A 19,149-nucleotide genomic window follows, 5' to 3' on the forward strand; every position below is an offset into this window, starting at 1 on the left:
ACTCATCCTACAGCACACACACACACACACACACACACACACAGGACCTGCTTTCACTTGGCATACAAACACCATAATTAAAGACGCACACTCAGACACACGTAAACACAAACACACTGGCACACACATCTACACACACACTCTTAGGGCCTGAGCAGCGCACTCATTAATATCGTTCTGACAACAACTGGCTCCCTGGCAACCTCTCTGCCATCGCTCACCCAGCATCACCCCCCGCCTATGAGCGTGCATGCGGGTGTGCACGGGGATTTAACCTGGGCGGAGCCGGGGGAGGGGAACGAGGGGTGCTAATAGGCTGAAATTAATCAACGCTGGCTGATTCGCTGTCTAGGGAATGAGTGGCGGGCAGCAAGCAGGCAGGCAACACTTCCTGAATACTAATGAACTAATGGAGAGGGGGGACAGAAGGTAGACCCCTTTACCTCTCTCTGCTGTTTGTCAGGGAACAAGGAAATAGGGTGAGAGGCTGAACGGGGGGTTGAAAAGCCTGTTACACTAACAAGCAAACAAAAGATTAAAAACCAGATTGTTGTGACAGGATGCAAGCAAATACACAAAAAATTTGCAAAAATTTCATGGGACAAAAATTGTGGGTCACACATTTTCTACATAGCAGCACTGTGGTCTAGCCTGAAAGAAATCCAAGCCACATTTTGTCATATTTTATATGACACATAAGATGATGACACCTGATGTGACACTTCACAAGCACCGCTTCTTAACAGTCTTTGCTGCTTCCCATTAAGAAAATATTTTGGCAAAATCCGCTTTGCTTGTATAAGACAGAGTGGGGAGAGTCTGACTACAGAAAAAAAAAAAAAAATAGCAGGGTCATGCCTTCTCCACGCTAAGCCAGCTAAATTAGAAACCACATCTGTTCCTTCCTCTCTGTTGTGGCCTCTTATCCACAAGAAACTGGATAAAGAAGAGATTTAACTGTTTACTTGTGTTCTGGATGCAGAACTTTTTGAAAATGTCATAAAAAACAGCAGGGGCCTCATTTATCCGTGCATACGCTCATTTATACGCATAAAATCAAAAAAATCATAAAAGTTATCAATTTGTTTGTTTTTCTTGTGCTTGAAAATTCTTCTTCTAAGCATACCAACAAACATCATGTGTCCCACTCTATGGAGAAAAATGCCAAATTAGACTTATGTCTTAAATTCCATTGTCCCAGTGCATTCTGGGAAATTTTCCCACACACCTGCTCCCAGGACGTTACAGGATTTCTTTCAGTGATATAGTATCTTAACTTTGTTGTCTGTGATGTTTGTCATCTTTATTTTTTGTTGTTTGTGACATTTGTCCACACCTCTATGTAAGGGCTTTTAGGACTTTCCATGTGATGTGGTCAACCATGTTTGGCCTTCCGGTGGCGTTTCTGTAAATGGACCTGTATGTGCAAGAGCATTAGAATATAGAACAGGTGAGATTTATCATTGTTCAAGTTGTGCATGAGCTACTAATTTTGCTGTTCATACAGAAGGGGTAGGCGACATGACCTAAAATTTAAAATCAGTCTATTTTTAAGGTGACTGTATTATATCAAGGTATTCTAAAAATAAAAGGGATACTCCACCTTGTTTCACTCTTGGCAACGTAAGGGAACATAGCTTAAGAAAGAATTTGTTTTTAAAACGATGTGTTAAGGCTTAGGTGTGTTTTTGGCTCAAAAGAGGAATGAAAATGGGGTAAAGGCCTACATGTGTTTTGTGAGTTGCCTGCCCCATAATGAAGGTTAATTAGTAAATGTAATGTGATTCATTCTTAAAGTTAGACGAGTGGTAGGATTAGGCATCTCTCAGCATTTATTTGGCAGAAAACCCAAAGTATATACTTACAACAGTCAGTGTACTAAGGGCATGTCTATCAAGTACATACAGCATCAACAGACACAGATATTGGCACTTTTCCATTACCAGTACCAGCTCAACTCGCCTCGCCTCTACTCGAACACACTACTCGGTTTGGCCGTGCTCCGTTTTCCATTGCAGATAGTACCCCTCAAAGCGACCCACACTTTCCTCTGTCGTTGTTGCTGTCTGTGTGACAGTGGGAGCACAGAACTCTATGAGCGGGCGGCTGGCCGGCCTCGGGAGCTCCTCCTGTGGGTTGGCGCGGTCTTACCCCGCCGCCACTCGCCAACTCCGAAAACTTTCAAACACATTTTTGTTCCGCTATCACTTCTCGTAAAACTGTCAATATTCAAAATCTACACAGTTGATTTCTCACCTCAAAACTTCTCAGAAGTGGATTTAGTGATGAAATTCCATACGAAAACTGTAAAATATAAAACTATCTGTTGCTGGCCTCTGTCTGGTGCACGCAATGATGATGCAGTGAATAGTGACGATTCTCTCTGACTAATCAGTAGTCTGCGGTGTTTTCACGTCACATTTTAGTATTGCCGCAGCTCGCTTGGAACCTCGACGGAGGTGATACGAAAAAAAGTACCTGGAAGCACATACAGGTACAACTTTTCCACAATGGAAAACCAAACAAAGGCGAGCCAAGTCGAGTCGAGCTGGTACTGTGCAGTGGAAAAGGGGCTATATAGCCACACTCTGTCACCAGATTCACAGACACATTACTGCCAATTTTAAAGCTGCAGCAAATATGACTGTATAAGTGAGCACTACATCACTGCCACCTGCAAAAAAGAAATGTTATCTGCTGTTAGGTGAAAACAACGCGTGCACACATACTAGACCCAGTTAGTTTGAAAACCAGTTGAGATGTAACACCGGCAAGAGTAAAGAGGGTTTCGTATAACAAAGCCATCTGAGCTTGCATTGCAGTATAAAGTTCCACAAAAAGCAACGTTAAAAAAAAACTGTCCGAGTCCAACATCGTCCTGTGCTGTTGGAATACAAAAGACAGAGCCAAAAGCCAAATTAGTCCATCAAAATGTTAACGCCAAGTTCAACAAGCTAACCTGCAAAATAAACAGTGGACCAACTTCAAGTTTTCCTGCTTTGTACTGGCCCTCAGTCCGAAGTAAAATCGTTAACTTACCACACATGAGAGTTTTCTGGTTCCTAGTTTTCTGGTGGTAAATTTAAGTTAATCCACTTGGTCGTCACTTCCTTCAATGGTGGGAGTAGATGAAGACTTTTGTGTTGGTATATGAACCCGACAACAGAGAAATTTGCATGCTTTGCTCGCAACTTAACCTTCCACATCTTCATATTACCACAGACAGCGTTAGCAAGGAAAATAGTGATTACTGGATGTAACTTCAGTTCTATGAGTAAGCTCTACCTCTACCTGCATGTTATGGCAGCCACAGGGAAGCCCATTAGTTTTAATATGCTTAAATATTTATCACAGTAATGATGGTATTGCAAAATCCATGTTGTGGCAGAATGTGACACCAGACACGGTGACGAAACTGGTATACCGCCCACCCCTATGATGTATTCAGACACAGCCACACACACACACACACACACACACACACACACACACACACACACACACAGCATCTAGGGCTTAAGGCAAGCCTTCTAGGCAGGATTTTGTTATTGACCTTGACCAATGCAAGAGAGGAGCTGGGAATGCTGTGCATTTTCAGAGATGAGCTCTGTGTGGGTGTGTGTATGTGTCTCTGTGTGTGTAATTATCCTTATGAGGGCCGCAGATGAATATGGTGGTAGCAGAAAGCCCAGGAGATCAGGGGATGGCATACAGCACACACACTCACACACAAAAGAAAACACATGATGGGATCTGTCCATCCTTTTTTTTGTGTCTCCACAGGGGAGAGAGGCTGGAGCAGGGCCTACTTACACTGGCTCTCATGTGGGTTAAAATGTGTGTCTGTGTGTGTGTGTGTGTGTGTGTGTGTGTGTGTGTGTTATTGTGCCTGGATATATGCATCTGTTTGTGCGTGTTTGTGTGTGTAAGCCATTGTGTCGGTATGCAGTTATTGAATCTCATTTGCCACATTCCTCTCTTTGTTGCTGTTGAATCTACAGGGTAATGGGTTTATTAAGTTTGTCTGGCAGGCTTGTGTGTGTGCACATCCACATAAAGACATACATATTGTGTTTGTGCTTGTGTGTGTATGTGTATCATTTCTTCATCTGTGGTATGTGTACTTTGCGTTGATGTTGGTTTTGTATGTGTATGTGTGTGTGTGTATGTGTTGTGCCAGTGAGTGTGTGGGTGAGTGTGTGTTTGCTTGCGTCCCTGTGTTGTGCACTATTATCTTGTGTGTGTGTGTATGTGTGTGTGTCCCAGGTTCTGTGGTCCGCTGAGATCAGATGAAAGGAAAGAGGCCTGTGACTGATCCACTCCCTCTGAACAAGGGAATTCGACCTCCCCTCTTCTCCCCCCTCTCTCTCCCTCACTCTCTTTGTGTCTCTCTAACTCTCTCTCTCACCCCATCTTTCCCTGTTCCTGTCATTCTCTCTCTGTGTCTCTCTCCCTCATCTCTCTGTCTCCCCCTCTTTCATTCTCTTTCTCTCTGAGCATGTGACCCACTTTTACCACCCACATCTCTCCCATTCTCTCCCTCTCCCCAAGTCCCATCTGAAGACTGTCTACTGAGAGCAAACCAGGGGACATAGAAAGAGAGACAGAGAATAAAAAGAGTAGCAGAGCTGTCTGCATTCTGCTCGTGCATAAAGTATCACCCTCTGTGATTTAGTGCCTAATGTGTGAGCATCCCATACATCAGTATGAATAAGTATCTGTAAATGCAGTTTATTTCAGAGACACACCGTAGGTGATGGAATAAAGAAAAAGCACAAAAAGGCATGGTTGAGGCATGTAACTGGTCTTTGAGCCGCTGTCAGGCTTGCTGTTCAGAGTGTGTGAGTTTCTTTTTGTCAGAGGCTCTGTAGGTGGTTTTTCAGCATGCGAGTGCATCTGGCTCACTTGTTGTTTGGTGTTTTTGTGTTCTCGCCTTTGGTTCTGTCCCTTTCTGTGTGTATGGGTTCACTTGATTGCTCATAATAGAATAAGAAATATTTTGTTCCCCCACTATAATGTGGGAATGTGTCCTAGGTGAGACATATTGACAGTTTACAGTTTTATAGTGTGACAGCACAGGGACGACAGGTCATGTATTATGTACTCTGCGGTTTGTATGTATTATCAATTTGCATTCAGCAATATAGCAGCACTGACTCTTGAGTGATTACAGACTTAAAAGAAGATCAACCTACCTAAAGTCAGTTCGCCATTTATCAAAGATCCAGTGGATTAACTTAAATTTTTGATGGGAATGTCCCCACAACAACTGGATAACTTTGGGTATGTCCAACTAAGTTAACCATTTTACTTTGGACTGCTTTCCCAACAAGGGCCTGTACAAAACAGGACTCGCTTGAAAACTGAAGCTTAAGGATGGATTGATACAGACTTCAAATTTGAAAACTGGAAATTATGCTTCACTGTTTATTTTGCAGGTTAACCTGTTGAATTAGCATTATGCAGGGATAATTTGGCTAGCATCTTTTGTACTCCCACAGGGTGGCACAATGTTGGACCAATGTCATAATTTTGAGAAACAGTTGAGAGAAACTTTGTGAACGTTAAGCCTCATCTGAAGTCAGTTCAGTAACCAGAGTAGCAGGTTGGATGTGGGAAACAGTTGTTGTTCTGTTGTTCTGTTGGTGTTCTAGCCAACTGGTTCCAGTATGCGTGCACCAGTTGTGTTCACCAAACAGTGGATTACATTTCTTTTTGTATAGATGGCTGTGATGTAGTGCTCACTTACAATACAATCATATTTGCCACAGTATATATATATGAGATGAGACTTGAAAATCAGCAGTAATATGTTTTTGAATCAGGTGCCAAGTCTGTATTTTAAAATATTTTTTTTTATTATTCCCTTATGTTGCCAATAGAGTGAAAAGGGGTATAATCTTATTTTGAGTGGAGTATCCCTTTTATTTTTGTAATACAGTGATACAATACCAAAGATATATTAATTTTAGGTCATATCACCCACCCCTAGAACATTTATCTTTGATTGTGTGACTATGGACAACAACATAACATATTCATCTATTAGGTAAATTACCTCCAATTAAAGCAACATGTGCCTTCAGACTTGTTCCGACCAAATGTTTCTACACAGTTAGTTCAACTAAGGCTGTCGCGATGAAGTAGTTATCTCCAATCTTGTGGCTTTTTGTTTTGTTTTTGTTCCATATTCCATAGGAAGAGTGTCTGTGGATCTCATCTCACAGCACAGCGAGCCGCTAACTGCTGCTTTATGGTCTGAGCAAGACAGCTGCTGGGTGCGAGTCAAAGTTACAAAACTTTGCTGAGCAAAATCATTCCTATAGTTTGACTATGTCTTTTTTGGACGTGCCGTGAGCTAAATCTTTTAAAGTAGCTTTACCTGGAGCTATTAAAGTCCAGGAGTTTCTAACTGAATTAAAATTTATTAAGTTATTATTGAGGTGAAAAGGTGCCACGTGCACATTTAAAAAGATTACTTCCCCAAACAAAGACACAAAGAGGGAAGACTAAATCATGACTCAGCAGGGATGAGAAAAGTTGATTTACATGGGAAACAGATCTGAAAGCATGAATGCCTGAGAGCTGCAATTGTCACCTGCCACCTGGATTTTGTATTTCTATTTACATAAATAAATAAAAATATCACCATAAACTGGTGAAGAAAAAAATCATCAGAATGCAGCAAATAAAGTATAATAAATACTCAAAATTTTCATACAATTTATCATTAAAGATTTCTTAAAAATGCTGTTCAAATCTCGTCTCTTCTCGATCTCCTGAACCCAATCTCGAATCTCATCTCGTCTCGTGTCACACCCCTACACAAAGCATTATACCCTGGAAATATTGTTTAAAAAGTATGATGTCAGTAAAACACGCTACACACACACACACACACACACACATACACAACAACAACATACACAGTACTGTATACAGTAACTCAATGGTTTAATCCTCTGATTCTGCTGACTCAGTTGTAGTACTCTCTGGGCGTACACACACTGAGGTCACAAGGACACACAGAGGCCAAACCCAAGTACAGTCTATGTGACTCTCAGGGGCCAACACACACGCTCAAATGGTTCCTGACCTCTGACCTTCATGACCCTGGGGTCAGCAGTTCAGGGAGTGTAGAGTGTGTATGTGTGTGTGTGTGTGAATGTGTCAACTGTCACATGTGAGAAGTGAGTTTTATCACAGCAGTAGGTCTTCAACAGACAAATTCAGGTCAGACAGATTTCAGGGTTGAGACGTGTCACTCCTCTGCAGCACGGAGACTTCAAGTCATGTACAGCAGGACATAGGAATAGCATGTTGAATAGCATATAGGAATACAGTTTTAAGATAGACATGACAAAATTAAACATATTAACCAGACTAATCTGTTGGTTTGTGTGTTAAACGTGACAAGGCTTTCACTTTTAGAAATGATAGGTGTAATATTTCTGTGTGATGCTTTGCTGTCTACATTTTAAGATTCAACCTACCTCAATGACCTTGCCCTGCTTCTGCTGTTATACATACAATGACCCCACTGACTGACTAGATGGATGGACGGCTGTATGAATTATGTCATCATTCACAAAACTACACCAAAAGACTAAGGCAACATAGGTTATTTAACATACTGTTAGTGCTCCATCCATCCATCCATCCATCGTCAACCGCTTAACCTGCGTACAGGGTCGCGGGGGGGCTGGAGCCGAACCCAGCTGACATCAGCGAAAGGCGGGGTACACCCTGGACGGGCCGCCAACTATTAGTGCTCCACACAAAATTATTTAAACATAATCCTGTATATCAAATGCAGACCTTTTCAAACTGATTATTGCGCTACGCTCAGATAAAACTAAGCTTACATCGGTGTACCTGTCACCAATGCTGCCGTGGAAAACTCACAGGTATGCTGCAATTTTCCAATTAATGGAGTTGGTGCATTCCACTGTCTTGCTCAGTCCATTATCTAAATAAGAAAATTACTCAACAAAAAACAGACAATTATTTTGGTATTAATTGGTGAGCATCACCTAATTTCCTGAAACAAGAACATGAGGATATTTATAAGTTTCTGTGAACACTAAAAGTGGGATCAGTGCAATAAATGTTTAAAATGTAGTTTTTGTTAATCAACCGCAAAACTAACAAAACATACCTGTCCATAATTATATTTTCGTTATTGCATTATTCTCAAAGATAACTTAAAACTTAACTAACAAAGTTGTATTGCTTTGAAAATATGGCGTAGATAGTAATTGAAAAAACTTTACTGTTTAGTGCCACATCTCCCCCTTTGGTTAAGTTGTATGTTTCACTACTTCCCCTAAACACACTGAGGTTAAAGCATTACTAATCTTGCTGCAAAAGCCTTTATAGCAGTACAGAACTACTGTAAGACAGAGACTTCAGAGGTGCTCCTGAAGGTCAATTCATGTGTGTTTAATGGGATCAGGGTGACACACGAGCAATCAGAGCAAGATGAGCTGAACGAGGCTGAGGATCAGTATCGCTCTTTAGATCGCTTACAGGCACTGACGACAGATCCTGCAAATGTAACTCGAGATCTCACACACACACAAGTCAAGACTTTTACACACTAACAGACAGACAAACATGAAAGCTGCTCATGTGACTAGACTTAGACGTCTTGCAAAATACAGAAAGCAGAAGAGAAATAATGTGAGATAGCGTTTGAGGAGAGGGGAGGAGAGGCATTCAGCGGACCGTGACACTTCAGACATATGGGAGGACCAAAGAGAGACGAGGGGATGAATAGAGAGTTGGTGAGAGACGCAGAAACAGAGGGAGAGGGAGATGTATCCAGCTGTTTGTCCATCCCAGCTTTGCTGTAATGAGCCCATGTTTGGCTCTATGGAGCATCGCCAACGCCTCATCTAACTTCTCCAAACTCTAACAAGCTAAACTGCTATTTAGATTTACCTCCTACCAGTGTTGAACCGGACCCAAACAACTAAGCACATAACAGCATGGCGCTCCCTTAAATGGACACTTTGACGTTTGGAATTTTTTGGCTGTTTATTTTTCTTTAAACAGACACTTGTCAGCATGTGGGAACCATTTGTGCTTTTAAGTTTTCGTGAAATGGCTCAGCAGCATTGTTAGCGTCACGGAGCATATCTTCCACGTGCAGCCTGCTGTGCCCTTTGGCTGGAATGAGGGAAAGCTTATAAGTCATTTGGAGATTTACCTGGAGAAAACACAAAAATTCACACACAACCGTGTTCTTCTCCAGGATTACATCCAGAAAACGACAGATCACTAATCTCAACTAAAAAGCAGTCTTTTCCCTCTCCGTCGATGCATGTTTTTTTTGTGCACTGGAGAATCTAATATGACATTTGACTGTATTCTGGTTGACAGCTGCCATTGTCCTTCATCAATTAAACCTTTTGTTTTGACACTTGGACAGAACCAACAGACACAAAATGAGTGTTTAATTTACAATTCACTGGTACCACCAGTACCACCACCTCTGCAAGTATGGACCCTATTAGGAATTTTTGGACAACTGGACTATAATAAAATATTTCAAGAAAGTTATGAGAAACACATTTTATTTTATGTTATTTGAAATATTTTTTTTAATCAGCTATAAACTAAAATCATTAAATTTTGTATGAAAAATGTGCCATGCCACTAAAACTCTGTATTTGTCCCTGATGCTAACCCACATCCATCTGAAGCCTACAAATGATTTCTGTGAAGCATTTCCAACATAATATTTCTTAATGTTTCAAAGTGACAGTTAAAATGTCGTCCATATTTGTAAATCCACCTGACAAGCCGGGTTGTGTCTTTTTTTAATAAATTCAGTTGAACTTCTTCAGTCAAAATCCTGGTGTGCAGGGGACAGTGGACTAAAATTGGCACTTGCAATATCCGCCAAAATCATTGCAAAACTTTATTCTTAAATCAATAAATCATAATACTTCATCCATACTTCTACTACTCATCAGTACCATTAAATCATAATGATAGAAATGTAATCAAACGACACATAAAACATTTATAAATATTGTGTATGTTTAAAATTAATTTTTTTGGTCATTTGTTAATGAGTAACTGTAACTGTAAACAGTGTCAGTACAGTATATCTTCATCACTGTTCTTTACTAACCAAGTTTAAGGGTTCCTTTATTAAAAATGTTTGCCTAAGTAAAGAAAAAAAATTTAATTAAATGGTAAAAATTAGATGGTAAAAAGATCACCTTTCTGTAGCACCTTCATCCAAATGACAAAAACTGTTCCCCCATTAGCAGAAAATGTGTTCATGTACAGCAGGTCAGCAATGCTCTGAATCAGAAGCTGATCAAGAAAATGTGTTTTCAGTGCATTTAAGCTTAATACAAAAATAAAATCACTTTCCAACGTCCCTCTCATTCACTGGCCTAACCAACGACACATGTGGGCAGGAGCAGCTGGGGAACCAAACCAATGGACAACCTCCACAGCCAGCCCCTGTTTGTGTCCCAAATGTGGGACAAATGTTACAAGATCATGACTCACTACACACTTGTTACACCCTCAACAGCTCTCTAAGAATAACAAACTCAATACGACAAAGTTCGCTCTTACAGTTGCCTTAGACAAAACCTTTTGTTTAGTACAAGGAAATCCTATTAAGTGATGTGGATTGAAACATCTGCAGAGATAAAAGTGTATAAGTGCTTTAAAAACCTATTTGGAGTTTAGTGCAGAATCTGTGCTGCATCAGAACGGTGCTCATCTCAGCCTTGTCTGGGCTATTTTTACATAGAATCAGTCATCTAACTCCGCCAAGTGAGAGGGGATAAAGTGTCGGGACCCAAAATGCATGTGTGATCCTCTTAACCATCAATCAGCGCTACACTGAACAACAGGCTGGCAAAGCCAACGCGACCCCAGTTCTCATCAGCATCCTTCTCATCTAGTATGTTTACCATGCGCTTTGTCGATCAAGCTCTCCCTACTCTTCATCCTCTTCTTATCTATAATAGTAATATTAATAATAATTAGGGCTGGGCATGTTAATGCGTTATTATCGCGTTAATGCATTAATTCATTAACAGCGACAATTATTTGATCGCACGTTAACACAGTTTTTATTATTACTTAAGTTAAAATTATAGGTTACATAACTTTATCTGATAGGCCTTCATCTAGTTTTTGCAGGGATGCTCTGCCATGCGAATTCCCTCCTGTTGATGTCCTGATAACTATTTAGTAAACAGTAATAGATTCGGGAAACTCACAAACAGCAAGGATCAGTCTCTCTTGCAATGATTTGTGCTCCGCATCGCGTAGCCTACAAAAAGTTCAAGACAATTCAACTTCGGCAGCTGGCGGGCGCGTGCGTGAGGTGAGCACAACCGCCTCACGCACGCACGCACGCACCTTACTCTAGGGACACTTGCTACTGAACAGAGACTGTTTATGGTGCTCCCTGATAAAAGAAAAATGTTTCTGCTGATAAAAAAAAACAAGAAAACATATTTATATACACTGAACAAAATTATAAACAACACTTTTGTTTTTGCCCTCATTCATCATGAGCTGAACTCAAAGATCAAAGGCTTTCTCTATGTACACAAAAGAAAAATTGTTCACAAATTTGTCAAAATCTGTGTTAGTGAGCAATTCTCCCTGAGATAACCCATCCTGTGTACTGTGTAAAGGGAATACAGCTGGTAAAAAGCACCTTATTTGTTTAAAGTGTTTGCAAACCACGTTATTGCACTTTTGTGTATATAGCAGTACATTTAAATTAAAAGGGCGCAATACACTACTTTAGACTTCATTATTCAATTTTGCGCATAACTATGCGATTAATCGCAGAAAATCATGCAATTAATTGCGATTAAAAATTTTAATCGTTAATTAAATTAATCGTTAATAATTAAAGCTTTGTGATAGATATTAGTTCTAATATCAATAAAGTGTAGCCCAGCATGTTTTACATTTTAGGATATATAATTACAGAATTACTGGTAGTTCTACTGTGTGTTTTCAATTTGGACTCCAACATTCTTGTATCATAATTAATAAAACCTTTCTACGATCGAATGTCTAATATCTTAACACAATTTGCATTGAATATTGTATTTTAACACTATAATGAGGTTAAAGCTGCACATTAAAGTTTTTTAGAAATCAAATGACAATTTTTTAAAAGGGGGGGGGGGATGTTTTTACTACAGTATTTGTAGGAACTTAGCTTGTTTGTTATTTCACCGTTTTAATTATACTTCATTATCCACCTTATTTAAGTGTCACTCACTTATTGAATCAGCCTCCTTCAGTTCTCTTCACACTCACAGACCTAACATACCTCTGCTGCAAACACGTCAGTGTGCCCCGTTTCTTTCGGTCTCTCCATGGTAACTTTCTCCATTAGTAGGAGGCTACGTTGTATAAAGTCACCGAAAAAAAAAGAGAACTTGTCTTCAGGATTTTTCCTCCCGCGATTCTGTCCACAGCAGCTGGGCCACTAGTGTGTTTTCTGTTGCTTTACCTGGTCCGTGCTTCTAAAATATCCACCGTGTCGCGACTTGTAACGTAATGACTCCGTGTTCCTCTGAGAAATGCTACGTGTCGCCAAATATACCTGGGCGGCCTGCCGAAGTAAAGTGTATGTGTGGGAAACACTGACTGAACCGTTGTTTTTTAAGCTAGGTCTTCAACAGTGTCTACCGGCACTGTGTCTCCCTCCATGTTGTTAAGAGTTTATGAGTTGATGGTTGCGTGCAGACGCAGAGGGAGGGGCAGGGCGGGGCTGCGCTGTGAGGGAGAGAGAGGAGCAAACGCTGGCAGGACGGCCAATAATTTACGGAAAGATTAACTCATCATCAAACTAATATATATATATATATATATATATATATGCACACACACACACACACACTATTCTCAGGAGTTGGTGGAGACCAAAACGGAGCTAAAGTAGAGTGGATATTGGACTTACAGTCTTGTTTTGTCCAGAAATACAATTCCAAATGAAACTAATATTTCCCCATGTGTGTTGATTTTGTAAATGGGCAATTGTTTACTAACACGTTCACCACAACAATCTTATAAGGAAGTACCAGTGCCACTTAATGGCCAATTAATAAATCAACAATGCTGTTTTACAGGTGGTATCCATGGATTTAAATCATTGTCAAATAATTCTTCAAATTCTTTTTGTAATAGGATTAGTGGAGAATTAGAATAATTATATAGGGTTAAGTTTAGAAAAAACCTGATGAGACAATTTTGAAATTTCAAGTTACATTTTATTCAATTTTAGTGGTAAATTTTGTTGAATATAGTGATTTATAAACATTTATTTGACTGTTATTGCTCTGTGCTCTGTTGATACCGGGCTAGCCATAAGAGCACAGTCATTGCTGCCTGAGCAACAATGGAAAGAAGTCAGAATCTTCCCTGTGTTATTCCTGGTATAAAGCTTAGATTTACTAAAAACTAAACTAAAAGTTTAGTCAAAACAAATTCAGCAGACTAAAATTAAGTCTGTCATCCCAACATTGTATTTAAAAGCATCAAAAGCACAGTAGTATAACACTTTGGTAGCTGACTAATGGACTAATAGGCAGGCTCTAGCAGCAACTCTGTCATCTTTGACAACACCAGCAAAGTCACATATTTCATCTTTAGCTTGGGCTAATTGTAAATTGCCTTCAAATCAGTGAGCCAGTACCTAGACCAACAGTTGTTAAAATGTTTACATCTCTGGCACTGTTGTTAATAATGCTGATTGGTTGCTGCTGTGACCTATGAATAAATGAAAATACACTTCTGAAAAAACATAAAAACATGTTGTTACTGGTGCAGCATCTCCCTCTCGCCCCGTGTCATCAGCTCATACTGATTTCAGTTAGCTAGCGTGTGCATGTGTGTGCTCCTGCACGTACGCAAGCTTGGCTTGTCTCTGTTTACATGAATGGGTAATGTTTGCGTTGCCTGGCAGTGGAAAAGGCTGAATGCCAAATAGAGATGGTTATCTCACTAATTTAATGGCACTGAATAATAGTGCAGATCCAATTCCATCAATGACGAAGGTGACTCACTTACTCACAGTGTGAGTTCTGTGACGGTCTGCACTCAGACAGAGGTTAAATGAAAATAAAGTTTCATAAAGTCTTGTTCACCAGTCAGGTCATAAGTTCCTTTTCAGCTCAGTGAGTACAGAGACACACCACCAGGGTTAGTGGTTGGTTAACATGAACACACTGATAGTGCTGTAAGGGCTTTGGATTTAAGTGCCAACCTAGTGACACATGCTGTGCCCTTATGAACTTCACAATAATGCAGTTACAGAGGTGCAAACCTTTCTCTGATCATTTTTCCTTCCCTAGAAAGTGTTAACAAGTGGCCAATATGGTAAGACTAGAGCAATTAAAATACTCAGTGAAGTGAGAAGCAGGGCAGATGGTCAGGCGAAATGTGGAACAGTCCAGCTTGATGCACAACTGGTAAGACAGGTTTTCTTTGCTAAGGACTGAGGCACAGTGTGCCTTCCATCACAACGCTAAAATCTATTTATCTACAGTGATAAAATGGCTCAATTTATCTTGTTGGTTAAATTTTGCTTTCCATCTCGCTATTCTGAGCCCTCATTTGATCAAAACCAACTGACAGCCAATAAATGCTGGTGGTGAACTGTGATGTCTAACGAGAGCAAAGAGTGACACATATATCTTGGAATACACATATGATACATTTAAAACCCAGAGAAACGTTGACCAAGTTCACGCAGGAAAGATTGGTTAAGAATGTGTAACTAGTCAGCTTTTATCCTTTGGAAAGCAGCTAATTGGGACATACAGATAATGATTGAAACAAACAAAACAGACAGCAGGGAGGGGTGTCCTATTGTTTCCCCTGAGATTTTTTTCCAGCAGAGGTACTGAAGTGCGTCAGCTTTTTATATATATATATATATATATATATATATATATATATATATATATACACACACACACACACACACACACACACACATACATTATATATATATATATGTGTGTGTGTGTGTGTGTGTGTGTGTGTGTGTGTGTGTGTGTGTGTGTGTGTGTGTGTGTGTGTGTGTGTGTGTGTGTGTGTATATATATATATATATATATATATATATGTAGGACTCTCATACTTTGACACTCGTCTTTGCAAAGGGAGAAAATGAAAGAATAATGTCGTTACCCTGCCTGTCGGCTGCTCCGGTTCACTGCAATTACCATAAAGGCTTGAATATGTGTTCACTCCAAATTTAGTTGCGGCTAGCTGACAGTGGAAACACCAGAAAAGCTGTTCAAATCCATAACGCTACCGTAGTGACATCAAAAGAAAAGTGGTTGTCTCGATTCGGATGCCAAAGTGTGTGAGTGAGAGCTTACAGAGGCGGGGAGCAGCGGAGCAAAACACAACGTTAGTGGTCTTGCTGTTGTTAGTAAAAAAAGTATAAAAATATTTTCGCTTCATTTTGAAACTATGGCGGAACTAATTAGACTGTGGCGGGCCGCCATGTTTCCGACACCACATGAATGCACCATCCCTCACCGCTCACCCTAAGGGCGCAGGAGAAGCTACAGTGGCCGACACGCTCCGTCAGCTCTTGTGCTAAATAATACGGGTGGGATTTCATTTGACCAATTTTCACTTCACTTCTCTTGCTTGTTCTTCGTACGTATTGAACATATGGACAAAACGCGCTCTGTAGAGACGTTTGTCCATTTGGGCTACTGTGGAAACATGGCGCCGCAACATGGTGACGTCGATGTTAGAGGACCCGCGGTGTTTGTAGATAGAAATGGCTCAATCTAAAGTTATGAAAACTAGAGCCCGAGCAATTTATCGGGCGGCCGATATTATCGGCAGATATGAGCTAATTGCATTCAATCGGCATCGGCCGTTTATAACAGCAGATAAAAAAGAAACATAGATTCAGATACTTCACTAATGTCATGGGTGTTGCCCACCAGAGGGCGCACTGCAGCTGTTAACTACACTGCCTCATCACAAAAACCACAGAAGAAAACAATCGGCTGACCGCAGTCTACCGGTGCCAGCCTGCAGCATGTAGAAACACGCAGAGGGCTGTGTTAGCGGTGAGTCAGTCTTTTGTCACGTTAATTACATGACTTAAATAATTATAATAAAAACAGCCGCAATCACTTTCATGACTTGCTAACCCTCCCGTTTGTCACTCTCCCTGCTTCCTCCCAGCTCACAGCAGTTTAATGTTACGGTAGTGTTTAAAGCTACGCTGCTAACGTGGTTGTACATTTATTTTTGAAACAGTGTATCAGTTCTAGCGAACGGTCCACATTTGTCCCTAGTTCATCACTTCTAAATATTCTCTAAAATCACGTAACGTTACAGCAGCTAACACTGCCCGTTGCTAAATTAGCCACAAAGCTAATGCCGTGTTTATCAGTGGAGGAGTGCTAACGTTGATGAGCCGCTAAACTATTTTCTTCTCACTGTAACTCAAAATACATGCCTTTTAATAACAGAGTGTTCTACTGGATTAAAAAAGGTGGGGGGAGGACAAAAACAGGATTTTGAAAAGTGGACGCCCCTAGTGGATGTTACGCCGTTGAGTTAGCTAATCACACACTTTTACATAAAGACAAACGTGGCCATGTGTGGGGTTAGATTTATAATCCTCCCCCATCCCAACTTGGCAGGTTAAATCAGCAGCACTGATAATTTAGCAGCAGCGCTGTTGAATGCATATAGAGGGAACACTGATGATTACAATGCACACTACTATGTGAGGCATCAATGTCATGATGCAGTAGTAACAATTTGTTGTGATGGAGGCAAGCAATTCTGCCAACAATAACAACCACTGTCATTTTATTAAAGCATTTTTAGCCTGTGCACCAGTGGTCCTGAATTTTGTCTCCCGGGTCCAGACTGCTGCTTACTTTTAATTCAGCCAGGCAGTTTTCATTCTAGACACCTAATCAGAGACTTATTTGGACTGGGATGCCAGGTGAATTTAAACTAGCAGGGAAAAAAGAAAACCAGCAACACTCTGGACCCCAAGGACTGGATGAAGATAACTGCTGTAGACTGTGTCACATACATTGATTTTGTCCTAGCACTAAATGGCTTTCCGAGCTGAAGGAAACAACTTCACTAGCATCTAAAAAACTTGCCTGTCAATCCTGTGGGAGTAAGGGCCTTTACCTGATGTACATGACTTCAAATGCTAGGGGCATTTCAAACACACTGTGCACTTGACTGGGCTAGGCAATCTGTTATCCAAATGGCAAAGGGGTATTGCACCAATTCATTATAGTACTTTCATAAAGTTGGGGGACTTGCAAGACCCGTATGTATTCCTAGAATGGGTCCAGCTCCAAAAACACCAGATCGTACACAGTCCTACAGTCTAAACCAAGTCTAAATCCCCAATTTTTTTCACAACGGTTTTCTGTAAAAAATATTTTGTCTCCAAGCCCAAGCCAAGACAACCTCAATGACATCATCAGGGTTATTTTCCATACTTTAGATAAGCTCCCTCCAGAGCCAAAGAAGACACTATGCAATAGCTTTCGCAGGCTGAGAGGTACTCTGATACTGATCTTGGAGTGCCCGCTTTATTACAGAGAGCTGAGAGGAAATAAAGTGAGAGAGATGGGGAACGACATACAACCAAGTTCCCCAGCCATGAACCAAATGTTGAGGTTCATTATCAGCGCCAAAGGATGTGAGGGTGCCCCAAGATTGGGGTTTGTAATACATGCCCCAAACTCAGACACTGAGCATTAAGTTTTACTACTTATAGAAGTCTTCTATGTAGGTCAATTCATGCAGACCCCAGGACGAGCTATAACTTTACAGAGGCCTCCTACAATATCCTGTGGAGGTCTACTTTGAGTTAAAAGTTAATCTCCATCTAGAAAGAATAACTAAGTGATAATGGTGTTTAGAACATTGTATTTTGCTTACTGTTAGTCCAGCAGATATCAAGAACCAAAATATTTCATACACAAACAGGCTTTTCAGTAAGCTGCACACTGAAAATCCTCCTTTTAACTGCAAATTACGTCTTCACACTGTTTAATGCAATAATTCACAACAGATTATATGACACCAGATTGCAGACTACAGTATGTTCAGCCACACGTGCGATATGGTGCTTAATCATAGATGGCACATCAAACAGTTTGTTACCAGGAGTGTCTATATCGTCACCATCAGCAGCAGCAGCTCCACCACTTATGTCGCACTGTGGCTTTTGGCCTCTGCTGCAGAGCAGCACGTCTCATTCTTAGCGCCGTTACCGACAAAGCAAGTGACAACAACAATGACACTAAACAACGACAACACGCCCTCACCGGGAGAGTAGAGCCTCGCTAGCTGTCGGGCCCCGGCGTGCTGCGGTCCCCAGCGAGGCTCCGCGCTGCGTGCAGCCGCCCCGTGCTCATTCCCGTTCGGATCCTCCTCCGCCATGGACCGGTGCCTGATGTCGGTCTCAGAGAGAAGCGAAGCCGCCATAACTCCTGCCCGCTGCCCCCCGCTCTGGCTTTCAGCTATTAGACATCAATTAGAAATCTGTCTCGGTCACTGTGTCCCGGCCTCGCGGTAGCTGTTGTTGTGGCTGGATGGAGGAGGGAGGATGAACCAAGTGATGATGCTAGCTGGGATGGAGCAGCCTCATGCCACCCGGAAATACACCGACGCTGACACACAGACCTACTTGGTTTTAAGCGATGCAGACTCCCTGTCGTGACCCCGCTGTTAGTTTGTGACTGACAAAGACTACTTGCAGACGTGTTCACATTACAGACTGTGAGGCTTTTTCGTACCCTTAGCTGTTGCCGTTCAACAAACTTTACTACCGCGTCCAGTTCAACTGTCACGTCAGCTGAAGGGACCGTCAGCATTTTACACTTCTGATAAAAAGTGGAAGTGGTACCAAATAATCAGTCTTCTTGTGTTTGCAAGTGAGAGTAACTCAATTTAATTTCTAGAACATATTTAACTGTATTATTTGAACCCAAAGACCATGTGCTTGAAGGGTAAGCCATGTTTTGCTGTATTCTCTGCAGAAAACCTCGGAACCAGTGGTTATGGAGCTGTTAATACACAAGACATACCATATGTGAGCATGCAGAGGAAAGGTTACACTGTACTGCA

General features: G+C 41.1%; 1 protein-coding gene across 2 annotated transcripts in view; it reads right to left on the bottom strand.

Moving 5' to 3' along the window:
• Window positions 1-18,870, bottom strand: part of si:ch211-212o1.2 (uncharacterized protein LOC492735 homolog) — a 49,017-nt gene extending 30,147 nt beyond the window's left edge. The window contains exon 1 of one of the 2 annotated variants that reach the window (XM_046037951.1): window positions 18,348-18,868. In XM_046037951.1, the coding sequence (XP_045893907.1) occupies window positions 18,348-18,507 (160 nt within the window). In that variant the 5' untranslated portion in view covers window positions 18,508-18,868. Of the gene's footprint in view, window positions 1-18,347 lie in introns of both variants that reach the window. The other variant, XM_046037952.1, reaches the window with a different exon arrangement.
• Between the last annotated feature and the right edge of the window lie 279 nt (window positions 18,871-19,149).

Source organism: Micropterus dolomieu, linkage group LG22, assembly GCF_021292245.1.
Source record: "Micropterus dolomieu isolate WLL.071019.BEF.003 ecotype Adirondacks linkage group LG22, ASM2129224v1, whole genome shotgun sequence".
NCBI classification, from domain to species: domain Eukaryota; kingdom Metazoa; phylum Chordata; class Actinopteri; order Centrarchiformes; family Centrarchidae; genus Micropterus; species Micropterus dolomieu.